The 23,370-nt window shown below is 40.9% G+C and overlaps 1 protein-coding gene across 3 annotated transcripts in view; it reads left to right on the top strand.

Annotated features, from left to right (window-relative positions):
• GABRB3 (gamma-aminobutyric acid type A receptor subunit beta3) overlaps nucleotides 1-23,370 on the top strand; it is a 281,905-nt gene that overhangs the window by 217,138 nt on the left and 41,397 nt on the right. For all 3 annotated transcript variants that reach the window (XM_068991199.1, XM_068991198.1, XM_068991200.1), the window contains exons 5-6: nucleotides 19,753-19,835; nucleotides 22,341-22,478. In XM_068991199.1, coding sequence (XP_068847300.1) covers nucleotides 19,753-19,835; nucleotides 22,341-22,478 — 221 coding nt within the window. The remainder of the gene's footprint in view (nucleotides 1-19,752; nucleotides 19,836-22,340; nucleotides 22,479-23,370) is intronic.

Here is a 23,370-nt window from a genome sequence, read left to right as displayed (position 1 = left end):
AGTCAATTCTTCATATGAAACCTTGGAGGCTAGACAGCAGCGGCATGATTAAATATTTAATAAGTATAGACAAAACTTCTCAAAAGAGAATTTTGTGTTTCCGAATTTTGCCAGTTGTCTGGCAAAACTGTCCTTCAAAAATGAGGAGCAGATAAAGAGTACAAACTAGTGGTGACCCCTAGGGAGAAGGAAGGGTTATGGGCAATACAGGGTAGGGGCGTAAGAGGTACACACTCTTAGGTATAAAGTAAGCTACAAGGCTGTATTGTACAGCATGGGAAGTATAACCAATATCTTCTAATAGTTATAAATTGAGTATAACCTTTAAAAATTGTGAATTACTACATTGTACACCTGTAACTTATTGTACAGTAACTATACTTAAATTATAAAAATAGGACTAATTCATAGATTTCCAGATACACAAAACTTAAGGGTGTACCTGAAACTACTAGAACATTATAAATCAACTTTACTTTGATTAAAAAAAAGAGAAAAAACGGAAGGATCAAGTAAGGAATTAAAAACAAACACCAGAGCTGAGGGACTTTATTACCACCAGACCTGCCCCAAGGCTGGAGGGAGACTTTCAGGGTAAAATGGAGGAATACTATACAATAACTTGAAGTTGTATCAAGATATAAAGATATCTAGTAAAGGTAACAGAAGCAGAAGATAATAAGAAGAGGTGGCAAGAATACACAGAAGAATTGCACAAAAAAGATCTTCAAGAACAAGACAATCATGATGGTGTGATCACTCACCTAGAGCCAGACATCCTGGAATGTGAAGTCAAATAGGCCTTAGAAAGCATCACTACAAAGCTAGTGGAGGTGATGGAATTCCAGTTGAGCTATTTGAAATCCTGAAAGATAATGCTGTGAAAGTGCTGCACTCAATATGCCAGCAAATTTGGAAAACTCAGCAGTGGCCACAGGACTGGAAAAGGTCAGTTTTCATTCCAATCCCAAAGAAAGGCAATGCCAAAGAATGCTCAAACTACCACACAGTTGCACTCATCTCACATGCGAGTTGGAGAATGCAGTGGCACCCAACTCCAGTACTCTTGCCTGGAAAATCTCATGGATGGAGGAGCCTGGTGGGCTGCAGTCCATGGGGTCGCTAACAGTCAGACACGACTGAGCGACTTCACTTTCACTTTTCACTTTCATGCATTGGAGAAGGAAATGGCAACCCACTCCAGTATTCTTGCCTGGAGAATCCCAAGGATGGGGGAGCCTGGTGGGCTGCCGTCTATGGGGTTGCACAGAGTTGGACATGACTGAAGTGACTTAGCAGCAACAGCAGCACATGCTCGTAAAGTAATGCTCAAAATTCTCCAAGCCAGGCTTCAGCAATACGTGAACCGTGAACTTCCAGATGTTCAAGCTGGTTTTAGAAAAGGCAGAGGAACCAGAGATCAAATTGACAACATCTGCTGGATCATCACAAAAGCAAGAGAGTTCCAGAAAAACATCTATTTCTGCTTTATTGACTATGTCAAAGCCTTTGACTGTGTGGACCACAATAAACTGTGGAAAATTCTTCAAGAGATGAGAATACCAGACCACCTGACCTGCCTCTTGAGAAATCTATATACAGGTCAGGGAGCAACAGTTAGAACTGGACATGGAACAACAGACTGGTTCCGAATAGGAAAATGAGTATGTCAAGGCTGTATATTGTCACCCTGCTTATTTAACTTATGTGCAGAGTACATAATGAGAAACACTGGGCTGGAAGAATCACAAGCTGGAATCAAGAGTGCCAGGAGAAATACCAATAACCTCAGATATGTAGATGACACCACCCTCATGGCAGAAAGTGAAGAGGAGCTAAAAAGCCTCTTAATGAAAGTGAAAGTGCGGAGTGAAAAGTTGGCTTAAAGCTCAACATTCAGAAAACGAAGATCATGGCATCTGGTCCCATCACTTCATGGGAAATAGATGGGGAAACAGTGGAAACAGTGTCAGACTTTATTGTTTTGGGCTCCAAAATCACTGCAGATGGTGATTACAGCCATGAAATTAAAAGATGCTTACTCCTTGGAAGAAAAGTTATGACCAACCTAGATAGCGTATTGAAAAGCAGAGACATTGCTTTGCCAACAAAGGTCCGTCTAGTCAAGGCTATGGTTTTTCCAGTGGTCATGTATGGATGTGAGAGTTGGACTGTGAAGAAAGCTGAGTGCCGAAGAATTGATGCTTTTGAACTGTGGTGTTGGAGAAGACTCTTGAGAGTCCCTTGGACTGCAAGGAGATCCAACCAGTCCATTCTGAAGATCAGCCCTGGGATTTCTTTGGAGGGAATGATGCTAAAGGTGAAACTCTAGTACTTTGGCCACCTCATGCGAAGAGTTGACTCCTTGGAAAAGACTCTGATGCTGGGAGGGATTGAGGGCAGGAGGAGAAGGGGACAACCGTGGTTGAGATGGCTGGATGGCATCACTGACTCGATAGATGTGAGTCTGAGTGAATTCCAGGAGTTGGTGATGGACAGGGAGGCCTGGCGTGCTGCGATTCATGGGGTCGCAAAGAGTCGGACACGACTGAGCGACTGAACTGAACTGAGTAAAGGTAAATAAGGCTGGTATTATTTTACTTTTGTTTGTAACTTTGCTCCTTGTTTTCTACATTATTTAAAAGATGAGCATAAAAATAATTATAAATTATGTTATTAGGTGCATAATGTAAAAAGATGCAATTTATAATGTTAATAGCATGAAGGGTGCAAAGCACCTTTGTGGTTAAAGTAAATCTAATGCCAATTAAAATTAGACTATTATCATTTTAAGATGTTATATATAATCCTCATGAGAACCATAAAGAAAATTACTAAGATATACACAAAGAAAATGAGAAGGGAATCAAAACAGACAAACCAAAAAAATCAACTCAACAAAAAAGAAAAAAAAGGTGGAAGAACAAAAGACTGTAGGATCTACAAAAAACAAGTAGCAAAAGAGGCAGAATTAAGTCTTTGCTTATCAGTAATGACTTTAAATGCAAATAAATTAAACTCCTCATAGAAGAACTAGAGACTGGCACAATGGATAAAAAATAAAACAGGATCTATCTCTCTGCTATCTATAAGAGACTCACTTGAGATCTAAAAATCTAAAGATCAAACAGATTTAAAGTGAAGGAGTGAAAAATGTACTCCATACAAATAGGAATCAGAAGAGAGCTGAAATGACTATATTACTATGGAACATGTATGCTTTAAGTCAAAGATGAATAAGAGACAAAGAAGAAAACCATACATTGATGAGTCAATTCTCTAAGAAAATAAGACACATATAAACTTATGTGCACCAAACATTAGAACTCCAAAAGATATGAAACAAACAGTCGCAGAACTGAAAGGAAAAAATGGACAGTTCTACTATAATACTAAAACTTTGCACAGGGAAACAGTGCAAAGAAGGAAATTTATACCTGGGTACACATCCAATAAAAAGAATTCAACTTTGCCTTTACGAACTAAAAACAAAAGAGCAAATTAAAACCAAAGTTAGCAAGGAGAATAAAATAAGAGTAGAACAAAATAAATAAATAAAATAGAGTAATAGAACTATGTAGAAAGGTCAGAGAAACCAAAATTTGACCCATTGAAAAGATCAACAAAATAGAGAAACCTTTAGTTAAATAGATTAAGAAAAAGCAAACTGAAATAGCTAACAACAGTAATGAAAAGTGGACAGTTTCTACCAATTATATAGAAATAAAAAACTTTATAAGAACATACTATGAAAAATTACATGCCGAAAAAGGAGATAACCTAGATGAAACAAGACAAAGTCTTAGAAATACAAAACCTACCAAAACTAAATCATGAAGAAGTAGAACATCTGAGCAGAACTATAATGTAGTATTTGATTCAGTAATCAAAGACCTCTTAACAAATAAGCCCTGGACCAAATGGCTTCACTGATGAATTCTCAGTTCAGTTCAGTAGCTCAGTCCTGTTTGCAATCCCATGGACTGCATGCAGCATGCCAGGCCTCCCTGTCCATCACCAACTCCCCAAGCTCGCTCAAACTCATGTCCATCAAGTCAGGGATGCCATCCAACCATCTCATCCTCTATTGTCCACTACTCCTCCTGCCCTCAATCTTTCCCAGCATCAGGGTCTTTTCAAATGAGTCAGTACTTTATATCAGGTGACTGAAGTATTGGAGCTTCAGCTTCAGCATCAGTCCTTCCAATGAATATTCGGGGTTGATTTCCTTTAATATTGACTGGTTTGATCTCCTTACAGTCCAAGAGACTCTCAAGAGTCTTCTCCAGCACCATAATTCAAAAACATCAGTTCTTCAGCACTCAGCTTTCTTTATGGTCCAACTCTCACATCTATACATGACTACTGGAAAAACCATAGCTTTGACTAGATGGACCTTTGTTGGCAAAGTTATGTCTTTGCTTTTTAATATGCTGTCTAGGTTTGTCATAGCTTTTCTTCCAAGGATCATGCATCTTTTAATTTTATGGCTGCTGTCACCTTCTGCAGTGATTTTGGAGCCAAAGAAAATAAAGTCTCTCACTGTTTCCATTGTTTCCCCATCTATTTGCCATGAAGTGGTGTACCAGATGCCATGATCTTAGTTTTCTGAATGTTGAGTTTTAAGCCAACTTTTTCACTCTCCTATTTCCCTTTCATCAAGAGGATCTTCAGTTCCTCTTCACTTTCTGCCATAAGGGTGGTGTCATCTGCATAACTGAGGTTATTGATATTTCTCCTGGAAATCTTGATTCCAGCTTATGCTTCATCCAGCCCGGCATTTCATATGATGTACTCTACATATAAGTTTGGTGAATTCTACCAAACATGTAAAGAAGGATTAACCCCTGTTAAGGTAAAGTTGAACTCTTTCACCAAACTAGAGAGAAATGAATGCTTCCTTACACATTCTGTGAGGCTGACGTTACCCTGATACCAAAACCAAAGGTCTTACATGAAAAGAAAACAACAATCCAATATCTCTGACAGATATTAATTTAAATCCTCAATAAAACATTAGAAAATTCAGCAGCATATCCTATGAGCAAAGTAGATTTTAACCATGGGATGCAAGAATGGTTCAACATGGGAAGAGAGCATTAACAAAATGAAGAGTTAGAAAACACATGGTCATCTTCAACTGAAGCAGAAAAAGCACTTGACATAATTTGTTACCTTTTTGTGATAAAAATGCATGAAGAGCTAGAACTAGAAGGAAACTTTCTCATGATAATGCCTATTATGAAAAACTCACAATATCATATTCATTTGTGAATATGTAAAATGTTTCCCCATAAGATGAATAACAAGTCAAGGATTCCTGCTTATTCCATATTTCTTCTTACTGGAAAGTAAGAAGTAAAATTATGTGCAAATGATATAGTCTTTGTAGAGAACCTAAAGATTCCATGCAACAACCCCCTGCCCCAAGAACTGTTACATCTAAAAAACAAATTTAGTAAAACTGAAATTTTCAAAATCAACATATGAAAAATCAGTTGCAGAGTATTGGGGAGTAGGGAAAGATCTAAGAGTACGAGTTGGAGTGAGAGGACATGGAGCTCACCTCCTTCCAGGAACACATCAAAAATATCTCTACATGTGGAACAGGTATCATGCAAGACCAGCTGGAGATTGGAAGAAGACTATAAGAAAGATACACACATAATCAGGTAGGAAGGGAAGAAGAGTAATCAGGTCAGAATTTGTGCCCCTGAGAGGGGACTTAAAGGAAAAAGGACATTACATTGGCAGACACCCACCTTGGAGGGTGAGCAGCTCAAACCACAGTCCTGGGACCCTGTGCTGGGGAGACAAGCCCCCTTGGCTGGTTGGAGGACTGCTGAGACTAACAGGAGGGTGATCAGATGCTGAAATCTCACCTGTGAGGAGCTCATACACTGGCCTGTATCTGAGGCAAAAGAGAGAGGTCAGCTTCACTGGCTCCTGTGTTTCCCATGACCAATGTCACATGCCCCAAGTAGTGTGAGCTTTCTTGCTCCACTTTTTCCATATTGCAACATGCACTGTATTTGGGGCAGCCATGACTAGGGAAAGACTCAACCCTCGGATGCAGAAATGACATAGTCCCAGGGCAGAGCCTGGGTGAGGCAGCAGCCAACATTGTTGGCAGTTACTCAGGAAAAGCATCAGAAGCAGCTCAGATCTCTGATGATGGCTGCACTACCAAAGCTCACCAACCCATACACGTAAAGAGTCCACATGGACCTTACCAGCCCTGTGGAGCTATTCTGTAAGAGGATGGAGGTGGCTGAGGCTAGGTACAGTGACTGATGGTGAGGGACAAAGGGGGCTTGCACACAAGCTGCATCAGAGTAGAGCACATGCAGTGTGGGCCCTACTTGCTTTAGCACTGACCCCCCCAGGGGCAAAGGTCTTGGTGAAGGAAGAGGTAAAATCATACTCCTAAATATAAAGAGCCAGGTCAGGTGTGACTCTTGGGGCTTCCACTACAGTGACCTGGAATCTGACCCGGCTTCTCATAGGGCGATGGTGACTGTTGCACAGAGGCGGATCTCCTCCACACACCCAGTGTCAGCTCTAGTCCCTGCACCTCTGACCCCGTCACCTACCAAGGTGATAGCTACCAGTACACCCCGAGGAAAAACGTGCTCTGCACCCAGCTCAAATCCAGCTCTCCCATCGAAGGCATCGCACATACTCATTCTCTATAGGAATGCTTTCACATAAGAACACCCTTTTAGGACTGCAATAGGTAACTGTTTCAACTAAATTCATAAAAGCAGAGAAAGTTAAGCAAAATGAAAAGGCATAGGAAATAATTGCTGTCAATTGAAAGAGCAAGAGAAAACCCCTGAAAAAAGAATGAAACAGAAATGAACAATTTACCATATAAAAATTCAAAGCATTGATAATAAGATGACTAAGTAATCTAGGGAAAAGAAGAGATAAACACAGTGAAAACTACTCTCAATTAGAAATAAATAGTTCAACAGCTGAAATAAAAAAAAACAAAAAGGAATGAATAGCAAACTTTTAAGTGATACAGAAGAAAGCATAAGTGATCTGAAATATAGAATAATGGAAATCACTCAATTAGAAAAAGAAACACATTAAAAACTGAAAGCATTTAAGAGATTTCTGAGGTAATATGAAGTATACCAACATTCACATTATGGTAGTCCCAGAAAGAGCAGAAAAAGAGAAGAGATTGAAAATGTATTAGAAGAAATGATGGCTAAAAGTGATCAAATGTGAAGAAGTAAACAGACATTCAGGTACAGGAAGCACAGAGGATCTCAAACAAGATGAAGCCAAACAGACCCAACATAAAGGCATATAGTACTTAAAATGGCAAAAATTAAACATAAAGCAAGAATTCTAAATGCAACTGGAGAAAAAGAGTCACTTATAAGGGAATGCCCATAAAGCGGTCTGCTCATTTCTCTTCAGAAACTTTGTAGGCCAGAAGGAAGTGACATGGTATATTCATGCTAAAAAGGAAATCTTGCAACTTGGGATACTGTAGCCAGCAAGATTATCTTTTAGAACAGAAAGAGAGATAACTTCTCAAGCAGACAGGCAGAAACTAAAAGAGTTTATCAACACTAAACCTACAGTAAAAGTAACGTGAAGGGTCTTCTCTAAGTTGAAAATAAGTTAGAATCTATAGGAAAGGGAAAATCACGTTAGGAAAGGCAATTGTACAGGAAGAACTGAGGATCCGCCACTTGAACAGCAGAAACATTAAAAGATGAAAAATTATAAAAGTATAATTGTGTAAGTACAATAAACAGTTAAGGGGTAGACATGAAGATGGAAAATATGGCACCAAAAACACAAAATGAGGGGAGAGCAGTAAAAAATGTACATGTTTCAGAATATGCTTTAACGTAGGTGACTACCTGTTTAAAATAAGTATAGTTTTATGTCAACATATATGAACCCCTTGGTAACTTCAAATCAAAAACCTGCAGTAGATACACAAAAACCAAAAAGAAAGGTACCCAAACAACTACTGAAGGAACTAATTAAACCACAAGGAAATAAAAAGAAGAAATGAATAGAGAATAACTAAAAACAACTAGAAAACCAGCAATAAAATGGCAGTAAATATTATATTAATGCATTCCTTTTCATAACAACTGTATATGTCAGGGGACTAAAGGCTCCAATCAAAAGACACAGAGTGCGTTATTGGATTTTAAAACAGGTCCCTTTGTATGCTGCCTATAAAAGACTCCCTTCAGAGCTGAAGACACACAGACGGAAGGTGAGGGGATGAAAGAAGATATTTCAGTCAAATGCAAAGGCCAAGAAGGTAGGGGTAGCAATACTCATATCAAACAAGATAAAAGTAGGAAATTTTATAATGATAAAGGGATCAATATAAGAAGAGACTGTTATTGTACAGTTGTTAACATATATGGATGCAATTCAGTAGCATCTAGGTATATAAGGCAAATATTAATAGACATAAAGAGAGAAGTTGACAAAACACAGTAATAACACCCCGCTGATGTCAATGGACAGATCATTCAGAAAGAAATCCGTAAGCCAACAGGGATCTTAAATGACACTATAGACTAGTAGGACTTAATGATATCTGTAGGATGTTACATTCCAAAGAGCAAAATATACACTCTTTTCAAATGTATGTGGAAATTTCTCCAAGATAAATCACATACTAGGTCTAAACAAATTTAAGAGGATAGAGATTATTAATATAGCAAACATTTTCTAACCATAGCCTTATGAAACTAGAAATCAATTTTAGAAAGAAAAATGGGAAAATGACAAACACATGGAGACAAAAAAATGTGCTGCTACAAAGCCAGTGCATCCACAAACAAGTCCAAGAGGAAAATAGAAAGTACTCTGAGACTAATGCAAATGGAAACATAACTTTTCAAAATCTACAGATGAAGCAAAAGCAGTTTTAACAGAGAAGTTTATAGCAACACAAGAAAAATCTCTAAAAAACTACCCTACCACCTTTAGGAATTAGTAAAAGAAGATCAAACAAAGCTCAAACTGAGTGGAAGGAAAGAAATAAAAACAATCAAAGAGAAAATAAATAAATTAGTGATAAAAAAATAGAAAACCAGTGAAACCAAGAACTGTTTGAAACTATCTTTTTTAGAAATAAAGAGAAAGAACTGAAATAAAGAAATAATTGAAAGATGAGAAACATTAATAACAACCAATACCATGGAGATAAAAAATTGTAAGAATATATTAAAGAAAATTTTATGCCAACAAATTGGATAACCTAGAAGAAATAGACAAATGTCTAGAACATTTACCCTGCCAAGACTGAATCAGGAAGAAACAGATAACTTGAGCACCAATCACTTGAAGTGAAATAGAATTATGGTAATAATTTTTAAAAGCTAGTAAACAAAAGTCCAAGACTGGACAGCATTACAGGGGAATTCTACCAAACATATAAAGAACTAATTCCTGCCCTTCTCATACTCTTCATGCTGTTCTCATAGTCAGAGCAATGAGTTCTCATAGTCAGAGCTATGATGTCCATATAGTCAAAGCTTTGGTTTTTCCAGTAGTCATGCATGGATGTGAGAGTTGGGCCGTGAAGAAGAAGGCTGAGTGCCAAAGAATTGATGCTTTTGAACTGTGGTGTTGGAGAAGACTCTTGAGAGTCCCTTGGACTATGAGGAGATCAAACCAGTCAATCCTAAAGGAAATCAGTCCTGAATATTCATTGGAAGGACTGATGCTGAAGCTGAAGCTCCAATATTTTGGCCACCTGAAGCGAAGAGCTAACTCTTTGGAAAAGACCCTGATGCTGGGAAAGATTGAAGGCCGGAGGAGAAGGGGATGACAGAGGATGAGATGGTTGGATGGCCTCACACACTCTATGGACATGAGGTCAAGCAAGCTCCGGGAGTTGGTGATGGGCAGGGAGGCCTCGTGTGCTGCAGTCCATGGGGCTGCAAAGAGTCAGACAGGGCTGAGCGAGTAAACTGACTGATGATAACAAAATAGCATTGCATTTGCATAAGAACAGACATCAGCCAATGAAATAAAGTAGAGAGCCCAGAAGTAAACTCTTGTGTATATATTGAAATGAAATAGTCTTGCATCAGGAGTGCAAGACTATTCAATGAATAAAGGAGTGTGGTTCAACAAATATTGCTGGGGAAACTTGGTATTCATATGTAAAAGAGTAAAGTTGAATGCCTACCTTATACTTTATATCATATACAGAAATAAACTTGAAATGGATCAAAGATGTAAATGTGAGAGCTAAAAGTATAAAATTCTTAGAAGACATAGATAGAGGAAAAGTTTCATGACATGGATTTGGCAATAATTTCTTGGATATGACATGAAAGTACAGGCAATAAAAGAAAAAAATTAGATAAACCAGACTACATCAAAATTAAAGACATATCTGCACCAAAGAACAGAACTGACAGGGAAAAGACAGCTTGTAGAATTAGATAAAGTATTTGCAAATCATATAGAAGGGTAGTTAATATCAAGGGAGGGGATATATGTATACCTATGGCTGATTCATGTTGAGGTTTGACAGAAAACAACAAAATTCTATGAAGCAATTATCCTTCAATAAAAAATAAATTAGTATAAAAAAAGAATATATAGAGAACTATAAGTCAACAACAGAAAAGAGATCAGTTCAAAAATCGGCAGAAGACTTGAATAGACTATTTCTCCAAAGAAGATATACAAATGGCCTAGTATTATTAGCCACTAAAGATGCTTAGTATTATTAGCCACTAAAGTACTGAAAATCAAAACCATGGTGTGATACCACATCTATTAGGATAGCTATAATCAAAAAGTGGGGGAAAATATAGTGTTGACAGTTATGGAGTGATTGGAACGTTGTGTGCTGCTGTTGAAATGTAAAATAGTTTAGCCGTTGTGGAAATTCTCAAAAACCTGAACACAGAATTATCATACAATCTAGCAATTCCATTTCTAGATATTTATCAAAAGAAGCAGAAGCAGAGACTCCAACAAGTACTTGTACACTAATGTTAAGCACAGCATTTTTCACAATGTCAAAAAGAGAGAAACACCTGAAATGTGAGAAATAACTCAAATGTACACTGAAAAATGAGTGTGTTTTGTACATACAGTGGAATATTTTCAACCTTTAAAGAGGTTTGGAAATCTGATACATGCTACACCGTGAAAGCATTATGGTAAGTGAACTAAGTAAGAATGAAGTCACCAGGTGACCAGGTCCCCAAGGGAGATTATTGGGGAGTTACTGGGAGTTATTACTGGGGAGTTAATCAGGAGTTATGGTTTAGTGGGTATAGCAGGTTTTTTTCTTAGATGAAGAAGTTCTGAATATGGATACTGCTGATGGTTGCACAGTGATGTGAATACAGTTAATGCCACTGATCTGTACACTTACAAAGTGAGAAAAGGTAGATCTTATGTTAGGCATATTTTACTCTAACTAAAAAAGTATGTTTGTTTCATGTTTAATTCTGTCTCACTTATTTGAATGCTGTTTGGTTTTGGTTTGTGTAATAAAACTCAGTTGCATACCGATTTTCTGTCTTGTGTCTCTCTGTTTTCAAAGGTTTGTCTTCTTCCTCTGCTCTTAGGAAGGTTTTACAGTTGACTCTCTCCTTCCCACTCTGACTGTGGTCCCCAGACCAGCAACAGTAGCATCATCTGGTAGATTCAGAACTACAGACCTACCCAGATCTCTTGCTCAAAATCTGCATTTTAACAAGATCCCTCAGTGATTTGTGTCATTAAATGACTTGCAACTGTGTCAGTTCTGCTGTCTCTGTGTTCAGTATAGATTTCACTTCAGCACTTGCCTGGAGATTCCTTGCATTCTTTTCTCAGTTTTACACTGTCTGTCTATCTTTGCCTTCATCTTAGGATGTCCTTTCGTTATGTCTTCCTGTCTTTGTTTTAAAGAGAATTCATTCTTTTTGACAGTCAGACATATATCTTCCCAAGTTTTAAACTTTCATTTTGGATGCTTACATACTCTTCATAGAATATCTCTTTGTTTTATTCATGTTAGTCCTTAGATGGGCCAATCATGGAGACAAAGTGATTTTTCTAGTGAGACTTTAAATATGGTGACCTTGGCCCCCTTCAGTCTCAGGCTCACGTTGGGAGCTTTAGTCCTTAGGATATAAATCTGAAGGTCAGGTTAATGCACTCCCTTTGTTATGTCTTGTCCCCTAGAAATGCTGGTTAACCCACTCTTCCATGAAGTCTTATGCAAGGTATGGTACTTTAAATAGTCTTGAATGACACTTCCTGCTCTGGCATGCTTGTTTTCCTGCCCTGCGGATATCTGCCTCTAGCGGCAATGGCTTTTCTTGGAGGTGATGGGTTGTGTGCATTTGACTGTGTCCCTCAACCACTTTCAACTAGAGTGTGCCCTTTAAAGCTGTGGTGGTGAGGGGAGAAGGGAGGAAGCTGGGTTGGGGGTGGAGAGGGAGGGCAGGGAGAGAAGAGAAGCAGAAGGAGAGGGAAGAGGGGAGAGGAGCTGGGAGGCTGCTTTAGCAGGCAGGGCCAGTCTGTCATCCTATCTGACTGATGTTTCTTACCCTTTCCAGTGGAACTTACCGTGGTGATGAAGATGTTCTAGAATCTGTACCATCCCATACAGTAGTCACCAGCCATATGTGACGGGGGCTTCCCACGTGGCACTAGTGGTAAAGAACCTGCTGGCCAATGCAAGAGACTCAAGGGATATGGGTTTGATCCTGGGTTGGGAAGATCCACTGGAGAAGGAAATGGCAATCTACTCCAGTATTCTTGCCTGGAGAACCCCATGGGCAGAGGAGCTTGGCAGGCTACAGCCCATAGGGTCGCAAAGAGTCAGACATAACCAAAGCAACTTAGCATAAACACATAGGTGATTACTGAACACTTGGAAGCTTGCCAGTGCTGCAGAGGAACTGAATTTTTAATTTGATTTCATTTTACTTGATTTAAAATTTAATTATAAATAGGCAAAGGGGCTTCCCCAGTGGTAAAGAGGTAAAGAATCTGCCTGCCAATGCAGGAGAGGCAAGAGATGCAGGTTTGATCTCTGGGTCAGGAAGATACCCTCGATAGGGAAATGGCAACCCACTCCAGTATTTTTGCCTGGGAAATTCTATGGACAGAGGAGCCTCGCAGGCTACATACAGTCCACTGGATCACAAAAAGTCAGACATGTCTGAGCATGAACGCACACGTATGTGGCTAGTGGCTATCTTTCTAGATACAAACGCCACATACACCACCCAGGTGCAATCGTTAGATCCAGATGGTTCAGTTCAGTTCAGTTCAGTCACTCAGTCCTGTCCGACTCTTTGTGACCCCATGGACTCCAGCACGCCAGGCCTCCCTGCCCATCACCAACTCCTGGAGCCTACCTAAACTCATGCCCATTGAGTCAGTGATGTCATCCAACCATCTCATCCTCTGTCATCCCCTTCTCCTCCTGTCTTCAGTCTTTCCCAGCATCAGGGTCTTTTCAGATGAGTCAGCTCTTTGGATCAGGTGGCCAAAGTATTGGAGTTTCAACTTTAACATCAGTCCTTCCAATGAGCACCCAGGACTGATCTCCTTTAGGATGGACTGGTTAGATCTCCTTACAGTCCAAGGGACTCTCAAGTCTTCTCCAACACCACAGTTAAAAAGCATCAATTCTTCGGTGCTCAGCTTTCTTTATAGTTCAACTCTCACATGACCACTGGGAAAACCATAGCATTGACTAGATGGACCTTTGTTGGCAAAGTAATGTCTCTGCTTTTTAATATGCTGTCTAGGTTGGTCATAACTTTCCTTCCAAGGAGTAAGTGTCTTTTAATTTCATGGCTGCAGTCACCATCTGCAGTGATTTTGGAGCCCCCAAAAAATAAAGTCTGACACTGTTTACACTGTTTCCCCATCTATTTGCCATGGAGTGATGGGACTGGATGCCAAAAATGATCTTCATTTTCTGAATGTTGAGCTTTAAGCCAATTTTTTCGCTCTCCTCTTTCACTTTCATCAAGATGGTTTTGGAGACTCAAAGTCTCAAAGTACTTTTTTGATTCTCTCAAAATAGTTTCTCCCTTCCTGTTGGAGAGTTGAACCTTCAGTGTTTTCCTTGAGACTACCTCAGTCATCTACCCTGACATTTCCATTCCTGGCAGGTGCTTGAGGCTCTGACACACACTTTTCTTTTGGTTTTGACTTATAGCATTATTGCCAGTTTTGGCCTTTGAGTTGCTTTATCACCATATTGCTTGAAAATCAGAAGACTGTCCCTGTCATTTGCCTGATAACAACGACTCACTTTACCAGAATTGATGTTTATTCAACAATAGTGGATTTATGCTGAAATCCAGAAGTAAATGGTCTAGTTATAGGAAAATGCTATCTACTAAGGGCTTTATAGTTTTTTGGCACCCCTGAGAAATATCAGGTTATGAGGCCTATTTCCTTATAAGATAATTTATGCTTTGCCAATTGTGTAGTTACTTGTGTTGCATCTGTTATCTATGATGGCCACAGTGTTGCTGCATAGCAAACAGCTAGAAAGCCTATTTTATAATGATAATAAGTGCACACTGCTTGTGTGTCCGGGTGATTAACCAGCTTCCCTGTGGATTCCGGCTGGTTTCCCCACAGACCCAGGGATGGATGGCCTCTGCTCCCTATGTCAATAGCTCCCCTAGAACCAGCAGACTCGTTTGAGCGTGGCTTTTTCACAGCAGAGGCAGACGCTCAAATGTCTCTTGGAGGCTCAGCTTGGGACTGTCAGTCCACACAGTCTGTCAGACAGAGCAGGGCACAAAATTGGCCCATATTGTTTGCAAATCATAGCGACCATTGCCAAACTTCTCAGACATTTGAGCATCCCCAGTGCAAGTGTTCTTGCCTGGAGAATGAGAATCCCAGGGATGGCAGAGCCTGGTGGGCTGCCATCTATGGGGTCGCACAGAGTCGGGCATGACTGAAGTGACTTAGCAGCAGCAGCAGTGCAAGCCAGAAGTCACACAGGAGGTACTGCTAACTTGCTCCTGGTCCTGTTTAACAAGATTTTAATTCAAAGGCCATGACCTCAACAATGGCAGCATTTTGCTGTGATCCTCATGAGCATGGAAGCTGAAAAACTCACAAGCATGAAAATCAGCCTGCTGAGGATTTCTTCTGTAATCGAAGGATTCACAGACACCACCAGGCTATCAGCACATGGAGTATCACCCAACGATCTTGACCAGTGAGCCCAGGGAGCCTCTCAGAGTATCAGTAAAAGTGTAAGGCCAGAGCTCCTACTGGGAATGCTTGCAAGAGGGTGAGTGTCCCCTCTGGCTCTGAGGTTTAGGGGACTGAAACCAGGAAGGGTGAAGCCACCTTTTTCTTTTCATATTTTCCTTGAGTTCTGCTCTGCCTGTTATTCCTGGTTCCCATATTTTCAAAGTCATTTTTGCTCAGTGAACATCTACGGGACACCTGCTGTTTGCCTGTGGCTGATGTTCTAAATACTGATGGCTCCAGGGGACGAAGCTCTTCTCCAGGTCCATCTAAGGATGAGCAAGGGACCTCCAAGTCAACAAATGGAAGGACACACTAAGTATAAACAGTCCCGAGTGTAATGACAACACTAAAATGGGTGGTAAGAGGAGAGACAGCAGAACTGAAATCCTTTGGTTCTGCAAGTCCTCTGAGAAAGCTTGTCAAGGACATTTAACCTCTGTTCTATCGGTGTTAACCATGAATGTAAAATATCGTGCAAGTGGGGAGGAGAGTGTGTATATTGCCTTGTGATTCACTGTAGGTGTGGGTCCCAGAGTCCCCCTTTCCCAGCAAGGACAGGGAGCACTGTTGTACTTTGGCCAAAGAGCTGGCATTTCAGTTAAGTCCTGGTGGCAATAGGAGATGTGTACTTGACCAGCCAAGAGCAGTGTTTACACCACAGCCTCTCCAGTGGTCTGTGGAGAAATCTGTGTTTGTGCAGGTTGGCAAACTCTTGACATGAAGAGTTTGCATCTGCCCTTATACATTTTAATTGTTTGGATTTTAACGATGGAAGTGCTGACACCAAAGTACATCTCATAGGCTTGATATAATTGATAAAGTAAGAACATTTTGACTGGCTAAAAGCCGTTCTTCCCAGAAGTAGTTTCTAGACAGTGTCCAAAGATGGCAGGTGTTCCATTATAGATTTTAAACTTGCTGAGATGATGCTTCCCTTACAAAGTACACAATTATTCCTTGATTTTTCATACATTTGACTGCTAAACATATCTTTAGGGATATATCAGTTACACAGGACTACCTACTAAACTGTACCATATTCCACAATGGGCAAAATAGCACTGCTGTTACTGCAGGTGTAGCATTAAAATATTTATTTTCTCCTTTTACATATTATATTTCCAACTTGTCACATATATGATATATATACATGGATACAATTTCTGTGTGTGTATATTTCGGTGATCATATATATCATAAATATGTACATATGACATATTTCTATACCATACTTGCCCTTCTTTGAAAAAAAGAAGTAGGCTTTTAAAAGTTGAATATATTTTGTAATTTAAGGCAGGTGAGGTATCAAGAATATAGACGAGTGAATGCAGGTTTCAGGCTGGCTGGATCTCAGTGCCACACATGCCTTCAGGAGCATTGTATGTGACCAGCATCCTCACTCTTCCAAGCCTTGGTTTGCTCATCTTCAAAATGGGAAGAAGAAGAAGACCTCTACAATGTGGGCATTGTGAGATGGAATGCGTGAGTACTCAAGTGCTGAGCCCGGACCTGGGCACAAAGCAAACTCTCAGCCAGCCGTATGTAAAGTGCACATGTGACTGCATGCTATGACTGAAAAAAAAGGATCTACTGGAGAGAAATCTTCACCCAATATTTCTTATTGACTTCACCACTGTTTCTTAGAAATAGGAGTGGAATTCTCAGCTTTCAGATGGAAGTGGAACTGGTTGTTGGTTAAAGTCACTTTTCAGGACAAATAAAATTGATTAGAAAAAATATGAAATGTATGTGCCTGTGTGCACGTGCACACATGCTTGCATGTCAGGGATTATGCAACTAGAACTTGAATGCTACTGGGGCTTCCCTGCCCTTGGTCCACCTTCATTAACTAGACTTGAGTTCTCAGTTCTGTAGACTATGAAATTCCCTACTATGGCTTCTGCAAAGTCCCTGGGGTACAAAATTTGGTCATTTCACTCCAAAAGTCCAATCTCCAAACCTGTTCTGAGTTTAGTCAGTGTGGTTGATGGTGCGGAGGCTCTGGCCTGCTCTGCCCTTCTTGATCCCTCTTCTCCCCTGTTTCTTTTTTTCTTGCCTTTCTGTCTCAATGGCGTAAAGACCTCTTTCTTCCACTGTGTCGTGAATAGGCTCTCACGACTTAACTTTCCACCACAAGAGGGTTTTCTGTGTATTTCTTCCAGAGGAAGAAGAGTAGCGCATAGATGTTTATACCTTATTCCCCAAGTCCGTAGGAACAGGACTCCATATGATAGTATGACACCAGAGGAAGACAGGACAGCAGCTGTGCTGAGGAAACTCAGCAATTCTACTGGCTTCATGATTCCCATTTCCAGTGATTCCTGTGAAATACTCTACATAAGTCACAATACATGTGAGGCCCTACACAATATGGATGTGTGTGTGTGCTTGTGTGTGTGCATGTGTTTTAATGATGATAATTGGGAACAAAAAAGGAAAAGAAACAAAAATGGTAATCTCGGTTATTGACTCATGAAGTGAATAGGTACTAAAACATGTAGGAAAGTTTTAAAATTTGAGCATTTCTAATAGAGATCTTTTTCTCCTCTTTATAAAAATTTGTACTTTTAACAGAACTCTATTCTTATTTTGCCTTATAGGCGTCTTGCATGGATGTCGGGTTGACAGCCTGCCATGAAACATGTCAGAATTTCAAAGTGTGAGGCTTGTTCTTCAGTTGGCTAGGAAGTCAGATGCTATAGAAAAATATACCAAAGAGCTATTTGTTGACTTTGGATAGAATGTAATCCACTCTTTGGAATGATGATTGGAAGTGTTATGACATTTGGAAAGGACATACTTTCACCATCGGTGTGGATCTTACAGCATATGTCTGCACGGCACTTGCATGCTATTTGTAGAGCAAAAAATAGCATTGACCCATCATTGCCAAATAGATTGGTATTTTCCCTCACTGTACTGCTCAGCCGTTGGAAATTAGAATTTTCCTCAACCTGCCGCTTAACCCAGTGCTAATAGAAGGACATGCTTTACTCTGTTCCTTTAGCACCTGCATTTAGGTTCAGTGAGACAACCCTAATATAATTGGCACATGCCTGGTGTCTGACAGGTGTTTTGCAACAGAACTTGCTCATGTTGCCTAAGTGGTAGAAGGTTTATTGTGAATGATGTTCACATGGAAGTCTGTCAAGAGAAAGCTCAAAACTAGGCTTAGAGAAAGGTGCACCTTAAAATGTCTGGAAGTTCAGTGTAACTCCAGGGATCTCAGGAGAAGACTTTCTCACTTCTTCCTGCTCAAGATTCACCATTGAATGAGCACAGCCCAGGCTTCCATTTACACAGCTTCCCCATCAGCTCTGAGCTACTGTTCCCTGAGATGTGTTGTGCATGTCCCGCAACGCTGTGTGCTGTGGCCCAGCCTCAGTGCTGCTGTCTGCTTATCATTGACTCTCTGCACTGTCTCCACCTCTCTTAATGCTTTCTATGCCTGACTCTCCAGTTCAAAAATGGCATCACGAACCTCTAATTCATGAACTTGCAAATTCAGCTCTATTCTCATCTTTAATTCATCTCCATGAAAAGGAATTCCTTTAGCTCTGTTTTGCCTTTTGCCAAGCTGCATCCTAGACTCTTGGTCAACTCATTATTGGCTGTCCTTGAATCAGGAACGCAGCCCAGTATGGTAAGCTGGGACTGTGGTGCAGAAGGGCTGGGAATTCTAGAAAGAGAATAAAACATGGTAGCCTAATCATTGCATTTTCAACAGAGGCTTTGAGTAGGTTGGTTTCTCTAAAATGAGGCTTTTGGCAGAGTAGGAAATGAACTTAATGTTTCTGATCTTCATGTACAGTGGATTTACCCATTACCCAGTAGAAGCTTAACTAACCTTAGGTCACAATATAAATCCTTTATATGGTTGCAGCTGACCTCAAGGGATACTAACCCACTCAATTTTGATTCATAATCAATAATGTGGAAGCCAAATATTCTCTTTGAAAAGATAGATGATCTTGTGGTAAAAAGGCCTGGAGTATTATTAGCCCAACAGACAACTGTAATAAAATAGAACCAAGTAGTTTGGCTCAGAGTTCCAACGTGTAGTTTGGCTCAGAGTTCCACCGTGTAGCCTGTGGACTGGGAGCTACATGAATATTTCACACTGAAAGCCAAAGAATTCAGTTTTAATCTAAATCAAGGGTGTTACCACCAGGTATATTTTCTCTGTGCAATAAAAGTTAGCGTGTCACTAGACAAGGAGACAGAATAAAAATTCAAGGTAAGTGCTTCCTAAGAAGCCCCTTTCTCTGCCCCTGATTATCCAAAGTTAACAAGATAAAATTTTATAATTATATATATGTTGCTTTTTTGGATAAAGCTGGCCTGCAGTATAATGAAAAGCTATTCGTTTAGTGTATATCATGAAATATGTTTAATCAGGTATGCTTTGAGAAAAGGGGTCCTACCTCCTGGTTACTCAGTGTTTATCTAGAAGCAGCTTTCTGCTGTATTTCTCTTCCCATCTGCCCTTACTCTGTGTTTCAGAATCACGACGACCGCAGCGTGCATGATGGACCTGAGACGATACCCCTTGGATGAGCAGAACTGCACCCTGGAGATTGAAAGCTGTGTGTATCTGTATTGCTTTTTCATGCACTTTGTGTTTTAGGCCTTCTTATCTTTAATTGGCAAGGCATATGTAATTTTTTATGACATAATTTTTAACTGTTTTAAAGATTAGAGGTTTAATCCTTCGCTCTGCAAATTTTACTTTCATGATAGAGAGAGGGCAAGAGAGAGAGACAGAGACAGAGAGAGGCTCAGTATAAAGAGTTCTCCACTCTAATTTGACTAAGAGTCTGTCTGTTGTGCTGAAATAAAATAAGACAAATGCTCTCCATCTCGGTCTCTTCAGTGAGAAGAAAATGAACTCTGAGAGGCGGTGTCTCACAGTGTGCTTCATCCTGCCCAAGTTGCTGTACTCCTGGGACCCTCTGCAGTTGGAGTAAACCTCATTTCGCATTAGGAGCTCAGCTTTACAAGCCAGCTCTTTCTACATCTTGGCAATTTTCTTCCATTTGAAGAGTATTCAGATGCCTTCTTGATAATTCAGTGTTGAGTAGCGCTTCTCTTGTGAGGGGCAAGAGCTGCATCGACATAGTCTTAAGAGGCAGGTGTCCTGCTCCCTGACCTGATCCCTGGCATATCCAGATGTGGCTGCTGCCACTGTGTCTTCTCCTGGCCCACTGTAGATCAGTTTATCAGCCTCAGGTGGATTTAGGTTGTCAGCGTTTGTATTGAATTTGGGGGAATGGCAAATGACTAACTTTGCCATGCATTTATTGCATGTATGGTGAGAAGTGCTGGGAGCTGCCCTGGTGGCAGGCTGGTGTTTAGACCCCTCAGTAAGCCCCTTGCTTCCACACAACACGACGACTATGATTTCTGAGAGCTGTGCTTTTCAAAGGTGAAGGATGGATGCATAAGATATTTAGCATGCAGACTTCAGGGAAAGATGATGTTGAAGGGCTGATAGTTGAAGGGCCACTTTAGGAAGTTAAGTAGCTTCTGTGTGGTCAGAGGACACAACTCCAAGGAGTTGAAAGTTTCAGGAAGGCAAATTTGGATGTAAGTGAGAGAGCAGCTCCTGTTTCAACTGAGAACCATAATGAGTGGCCTTGGAGACTGTAGATTCTGTTACGACAATCTTTAATTGAAGTGGAGGATGGGCAGGAAGGTCCTTTTTAAAGCAATTGAACAGAAGAGGGATTCTCCCAATTTTCTGGTGACCTGACTACACATGTGTTATTAAAGTCAGGATGCAAATATATGGAAGAGTGGGCCACTTGAAGATTTGGATGTACCCTCAGAGGGCGTGTAAGCTCTGCACACAGCATGCTGGTCTGAACCACAGCCTGTGTGTTCAGGGGAGGGGGCATGCACTTACAAGACACAGCGGGGTCAGCTTTGTGGATTCTTGGGGTCCTTGTAAGGACTTTGGACTTGTTTTGCTGATTGCATTGGGAAACATTTGAGGGCTTTAAGCAGAAAAGTGACTTGGTGAGATCTGTGCTTTTATTGGTGATCACCATGGCCACTGGGTGAGAATGGAGTGCCATGCAGTCGGAGGGGAGGGTGGGACAGAAGGTGTGCCCACCATAATCCTAGAGGGAAGACAGTAGATGGACCAGGGAGCTGGCAGGGACTGTGGGAACAGTCATCCCCACAGCTTTGGTCTGTTTGTATAAAGTTAGATATTTAGAGTTGGCCTCATATGTTCAAATAAAAAAGTTATTATATTCATAGGCTATTCTTTTTTTTTATAGGCTATTTTTATTTTATTTTATTTTTTTATTCATAGGCTATTTTTCTACAGGTGTGATTTTTAATTGACTTTACCACTAAAGTTGACCCAATTCTTCAGAAGACTCCTGAGTGCTACAGATAACATCAGACACTGTTTTCCTATTCAGTCATTCTCAAGAAGCGTTGATTGATTACCGAGTGAGCGTGAGACCATGCCAAGAGCTGGTTTTGAAGCTATAATCTGGCTTATAACCATTCCTCTTTCTGCTGAGAGCACTGCTCAAATCTCTAAGGGCCAAGAGAGTCTCCGCAAAAGGCATTTCTAAGGCTGGCCAAACTCATGGCCAGGAACACCTCACAACACCATCCAAAATTGCCCGGCAGTTATGAAACATTGATTGGGCAAGTTCACCCTCGGTGTTCTAACTTTTTCATAGTTGTTGAGAGAGCTGCCTTTCCAGAATTCTTTAGAGTTTTTACGTTTTCTTCCAACCATCTTATTCAGTACTGTGAATATGTTTTTACTTCACATTTCTGTGCAAAGTCCAGGTCAGCCCCACAATTAGGCTTTCCAGGCAGAACTTTGGTCAGAGTGCTCAGCCTCTCCAGTCTCTCTGCTTTTCAACACCAGCCTGGTCCAAATCAGACAGCAAAGGTAACACAAGAATATCCAAAAGTTAGTTCTCCTAATGGTAATGCATAGACAAGCACATCAACAAATTTCCTTCACACATGGGCAGGCTGTTACTTCCATTTTACTAGTGACAGTTTCTTTAGACAAGATGATGCTTCATTTCTGCTCTGTCCCTGCTTCTGTCTCCTGGCAGATGGCTACACCACAGATGACATCGAGTTTTACTGGCGCGGGGGTGATAAGGCTGTGACCGGCGTGGAGAGGATTGAGCTCCCACAGTTCTCCATTGTGGAGCATCGTCTGGTCTCCAGGAATGTCGTCTTTGCCACAGGTGAGTCTTGTGTCCCCTCGCGCTCTCTGGAGGGATAGTGGCTGCCTGGGCCACATTGCTGTCATTGTGAAATACTCTGCTGCTGATTCACAGTGCTTGGTCCTCCAAAAAAGGACCATCATCAGTCACATGTCATCATCTTCTGTACCCCTTTCACTGTATCTAGAGGCAATGGATAAGCTCTGATGGGTAGGAAGGAGCAGCTGACCAGGAGATGCTCTCTGTGCTTGTTGAGAAGGTGAAAGGCTGAGGTTGAATTTAACCAACCATTGTTTGATAACATAAGCAGCTTTCTCTCTGGGCAGACAAGAGGCCACTGATAGCCTTGGAGCCAGGAAGGAAGGGGAGGGAGGAAGACCTGAGGAGGCAAGTGCTGTGCTCGCCAAAGTAAGAGACCTTCTCCCCTCTTCTGGGCTGGCAGTCAGCCCCGCTTCCAGGAACATGAGCCCTTGCCTTTAGTGATGCTTCTTGAGACACAATCATCTGCTCCTGCTGTCATCTGGGAAGCCGTCCCACCCTGGGTTTCATTGTCATCTTTGTTTCAGCTGTCTGAAGACTGAGAAGTCTGTGCTTGCTGAGGTTTTTTTTAAATTTCCATTCGTATCTTATAGTGGGTGGTGCTTTCTCAGTGTTCTTGCTAAAGGCTGGGTTGTAGCTGAGAAGATAAACGGAAGTACTCTGTAAACTAAAGGCCACAAACTCTGGGTGGAGGATTCTCAGTGAGGGCAGAGCTGGGACCTCCCATCTTAGCTTTTTCCTGACCATGCAGCTTAAACCACACCAAGTGGAAAGTGGTTAGCCCTGGTCCTGTACTGGCATTCATGTAGCCCACGGCCTGCACTCTGCCTGTGGCCTCTAGCCTGAGTGCCCGGGACTCACAGCGGCCTGTCTC

Source organism: Capricornis sumatraensis, chromosome 19 (genome assembly GCF_032405125.1).
Source record: "Capricornis sumatraensis isolate serow.1 chromosome 19, serow.2, whole genome shotgun sequence".
Taxonomy (NCBI): domain Eukaryota; kingdom Metazoa; phylum Chordata; class Mammalia; order Artiodactyla; family Bovidae; genus Capricornis; species Capricornis sumatraensis.
The sequence above is the reverse complement of the archived record's forward strand: the minus strand, read 5'-3'. Positions and strand labels throughout refer to the sequence as shown.